The 4,537-nt window shown below is 29.2% G+C and overlaps 2 protein-coding genes across 3 annotated transcripts in view; both read left to right on the plus strand.

Annotated features, from left to right (window-relative positions):
• Nucleotides 1-1,227, plus strand: part of LOC119644764 (autophagy protein 5-like) — a 1,890-nt gene extending 663 nt beyond the window's left edge. Inside the window, exon 2 of the mRNA XM_038044486.1 lies at nucleotides 1,122-1,227. Coding sequence (XP_037900414.1) covers nucleotides 1,122-1,227 — 106 coding nt within the window. The remainder of the gene's footprint in view (nucleotides 1-1,121) is intronic.
• On the plus strand, nucleotides 46-3,080 carry LOC119631904. Of its 2 annotated transcripts, none has more exons than XM_038024480.1 (5): nucleotides 46-345; nucleotides 1,122-1,223; nucleotides 1,279-1,449; nucleotides 1,548-1,615; nucleotides 2,353-3,080. In XM_038024480.1, the coding sequence occupies exons 3-5, from the start codon at nucleotides 1,280-1,282 to the stop codon at nucleotides 2,469-2,471; spliced, it is 357 nt and encodes a 118-aa protein (XP_037880408.1). In that variant the 5' UTR covers nucleotides 46-345; nucleotides 1,122-1,223; nucleotide 1,279; the 3' UTR covers nucleotides 2,472-3,080. The 2 variants fall into 2 exon arrangements, with proteins under 2 accessions (XP_037880408.1, XP_037880416.1); XM_038024488.1 differs by having other exon boundaries at nucleotides 48-345; nucleotides 1,291-1,449.
• Nucleotides 3,081-4,537: the final 1,457 nt, after the last annotated feature.

Here is a 4,537-nt window from a genome sequence, read left to right on the forward strand (position 1 = left end):
ATAATAACAACAACAACAACAATAATAATAATAATAATAATAATAATAATGCGGAAAAAGATAATAAAAAGAAAGATGAGCAAAAACAGCTAGAAATGCAAGAGAAATCGAATAGAATGGAAACCGATTATTATTATTAAGACGAAAATTTCAGCGAAATAATCTCAAAAATCAAAAATGAAACAAAAACAAAAAAGAAACTTAATATCATAAAATTTTAATATTGGAAAATAAGTGCCAAAGAGAAAGAGAGAGAGAGAGAGAGTGAAAGAGAGGAAAATAAATCAATGTACAATTGCGAGGCCATAACGAAAACCAATAGAATTTATAAATTAGTTTAAACATGTAAGCTGTTTAAAATTTTAATAATATTTGCTCGTATTTGTTAAAATTCACATTTCACATCAATATGTACGTAATTGTTGTATTATTGTACCGGGAAAGTGATTGTGTTTTATAAACAAATGCTCAACACACATGATTTGCATATGCCGCCTGTTGCTGTTGCACGTCACATATTTTTAATCTCTTGTTGTTTTTTTCTGTATTGTTATTGTTTTTTTTTTTTTTTTTTTTGTAATTAACATTTGTCATACTCTTAAATTGTGGACGTAAAAACTTAAGCACGGTGACATGGACATAATTTAGTTATGGGACTACGAATTATAATATGGATTTAATGCACGTTAACAATTTCTTTCTCTCTATTAAGTCAATAACTTTCTCATGTATTTAACGTTTTTTCACTCAACTAATTTCACATACGTTTATATATATCACAGAATACTATTCTATTGGTTAATCAGGAAAGTAATTGCGGTACATATATACATATATACATACATGCGATTTGCGATAGATAAGCGAAGGGAAAACGGGAAAAAGAGATAGCATATAGAATGAAATTTACCGAAATTTCTTTCTTAACACAATTACAATATTTTGTTTTTTTTTTTTCGATACCTTTCAAACACTGAAACAACAACATTGTGTCTAACCGTAAAGTAAAACTTAGCATGAATTATTTCCAAAATTTTTCTTTCCTGTTTCCTGTTTTTTTTTTTTTTTTCCTATCTGGAATGATTCTTCAAAATAATTTTCTTAATGAAAATCTTTTACAGAAATCGTACTACACAACATTATCGTCATCGCGCTTCACCCGATTGCAATACAGTCGCTTCCTTTGATAGTTCTACATCTGGTTCCCGGAACGGTCTAAATAGGTAAATAATTTTGTAATTTTTAAAAGAATAACAAACAAATTTGTAAAAATTTTAGTATGTTTTATAGATATTATAGACAAGCTTGGGAAAATCTACATGAATCCGCATCGAAGAATAGTTCGCATAATGCTTTACGGCGTAAAGAAACCTTAGATCCACCAAATATGATACGTTCACGTGATAATTTACGAGAAAATATACAAAGATCTAGGGAGAATTTAGAAAGGTATCTACATATATATATATATATATATATATATATATATATCCCATATATGTCCTGTTATACATAATTGTTACTTGTAAATTTCTTTTTCCAACTAGATGCGGCCGTGACAATTATGGCATGCGCGAAAATTCCGAGATGGTAGTATCTGATGCTTGTATAAAAGGTAAACGCTTATAAAAGAAAATAAATAACACACATACTTGTATATTAAAATTCTAAACCAATTTCAATTCTATTTAATTCAAATTATTATTAATAAATACATTAATTTTTCTTATCGTTTCTTAAGCATTTATGTTCTTTGTCCGAAAATATGATATACATTTCATTAAAAATCCATTTTTTACATTTTTTTCTTGATTTCACATTGTTAAATAATTCTTTTCCAATAGATTTACTTACATATATTGTAGAGAAATTAAAATACCATCCATGTATCGTTTGTCAGATACAAAGAATTTTGATAAAAATCATGCTCTGGGGTCTCTGATGCTTCCTTCTGTGCGTTGCCAACGGTTTAACAAAACTAATACACCTCTCATCTCTCGGTGATGGTGGGTGTGAAAATACAAATACCGCGGCTTTACAACAACTTGTCAAAGCGTATAATAGTCTCAGACTAGCAAACAAAAAAAAAAGAAATGAAAACGAAAGAAAGCAATTAAAAAATGTTTTGTATATAAATCGTAATAAATGTTTTAACAAATTGCTAAGTGACCTTGAAATATTTGCTTTCCTTATCAGAAGTACATTAAATAAGAAAAATATGTAGAAAAAAAAAACCCTGACGGAATAACAATTTTAGGAATAATTCCTTCTCGTAACCATCTATAATTAATTATAATTTTTGCAATTTTTTTACATTCTGCTCTCTTTGTTTTTGTTTCGTTTATTAAAAAGGAGAGAAGAAACGACATCATCATCATCATCATAAGGGTGGCTCAACACGTAATGGCGATTATCGCGATCATTCGGTGGGACGAAGGGAACATCATCGACACAGCGGCGGCCACTATTGACCAACTATGATCATAACCATTAACGTAGAACAAACATCTGTAGCATCATCAAATTAAATAGAGAAGCACGCACATGTACACACGCACACATGGACAAACCAGACTGCAATATCACAAAGCTAAAGCACTTTTAAGGAGAGAAAAAAATATAAAAAACAAAAAAAAAGAGACGATGATGAAGACGAAGAAGAAGAAGCGCACAACGAAAGCAAATCTGTTTAGTTTGTAACATAAAGCTTGTTTAGCATTTAATTTATACTTATTTTCTACAGTGTAGGGTCCACAAAAGTCAACAAAGTTCTCTTCCCTTCTTTTTTTTTTTTTTTTTTTTTTTTGTTACTTTCTTTCATATTTTATTTAAAATAGGCTTAAAGACATACAAACAAAGTTTAAACTGTTGTAATAGTTTCCATATCCTAAGATTAGGAAAACGTTTACGGTTTTATTAAATTTCTTCTTTTCATTTAAAGAAAAGAAAAAAATTAATAAAACTTTTGATAAATTCGATTTGTTTAATAATAAAACAAAAAACAGAAATTGCTTATTATGAATAACTTGGTTCAGCTTATTCACACATAAAGTTAAGTTAAATCGATTTATTCATTAAAAGAGAGAGAGAGAGAGAAAAAAAAAACAAAAACAAAATCAACCCAATCTTCAAGCGTTAAAGAAAATTAGTTTAAAATTTGATTCGCAATATTTAGTGTGCCATTAGCGGCATTATAAGTGGAAATAATGAAATCACAAATTATTGTACGAAAAACTACTTTACTTAAGCTTTTATTTTTTGATTTTAATTTTTATTTTGAATGTTTTTTTTTAGTTTTTTTATTTTTTTATATTTTTTTTTTTTTTTGTTTTTTTTTTTGTATATTTGATAGCAGTGGTCATTGTACACGTTTACATAGTATACATATGTACGTATATGTGCAGCTTTTCCTTAGACTTTTATTTAGAATAGTGAAAAAGTTTTTTATATGTAAATAAAATAAAATAAATTATTGTAACGCATTATCGATTATATACCTATGCGTAATATATATATATATAAAATATATATATATATATATTTAAATAAAAACATCTTTACTAAATTCAAAAAGAAATGAAGAAGAAATTTTTCTCCTTTCGTTGACATTAAAAAGGTGAAGCGCTCCGGAAACTAAATCCTTTAGCGCCTAAGACAAAAAGCTAGGAAACGTTCCATGAAACACTGTTTCATTCTAGATCAAAACTTAATTTTAATCCAATCCTTCTTGTTGATGCATTATGAGTTCTAAAATTAAGTGAATTGTGACAGAAAGCTCACCAGGATTGCCAGGATTGCAGCTAAAAACATTGTAGTTGCACTGAAGTTGCAAAATGGTCGGATCTGATCCAATTACAATAGCGTTCGTGCTTCGGCCAGAACACGTTATGGAAACCTCTCAAAAATTGCTACAAATGGGTTTAACACAAGAATAAAAGACGGACAGTTGGACAAACAAGCTTAAATCGATTCAGAAAATGATTTCGAATCGATGGATTAATAAAACATACGTCTCTCGTAAGTTTTTCTGCCCCACAAATCTTGTAAGAAATTCAAACCCATCAAACCCATCTATAATAGCTAAGAAGATCATATGTGCACGTTGCCTCCATTATTTCTGTGATTCGTCCAGTTTTAACGTAAAGCTTACTTCGTTGTACTCATCACAGATGGAGGATGGGCAAGTACTATACTAAGAAGAAAATACCATCGCAGGGGCTAAGTTAGATCTGTCAAATATTTATAAGCGCTAATGAAACAAACGCCGAAGACCTCTCATCGCGTCTTTAAACATTTCCATTTGAAATCGCTAGTGTGCGCCTCAAATTCTATTCCTCACTTACACCAAATGATATCTCACTCGGCGTCTGTTGAGGAAATTTATATGTTTCATTTAAAATCACAATCATTGGGAAAAGTTATATCGATCCAAAAGGTTTTACAAAAGTTAATTTCTCTTAAGCGAAATGAAACAAATTTTTTTTTGATTTCTTCTTAAGAAGATTCTTATCGTGTTGAACTCAATGCAAACGTGTCG

This window comes from Glossina fuscipes, unplaced genomic scaffold (assembly GCF_014805625.2).
Source record: "Glossina fuscipes isolate IAEA_lab_2018 unplaced genomic scaffold, Yale_Gfus_2 0, whole genome shotgun sequence".
Lineage (NCBI taxonomy): Eukaryota > Metazoa > Arthropoda > Insecta > Diptera > Glossinidae > Glossina > Glossina fuscipes.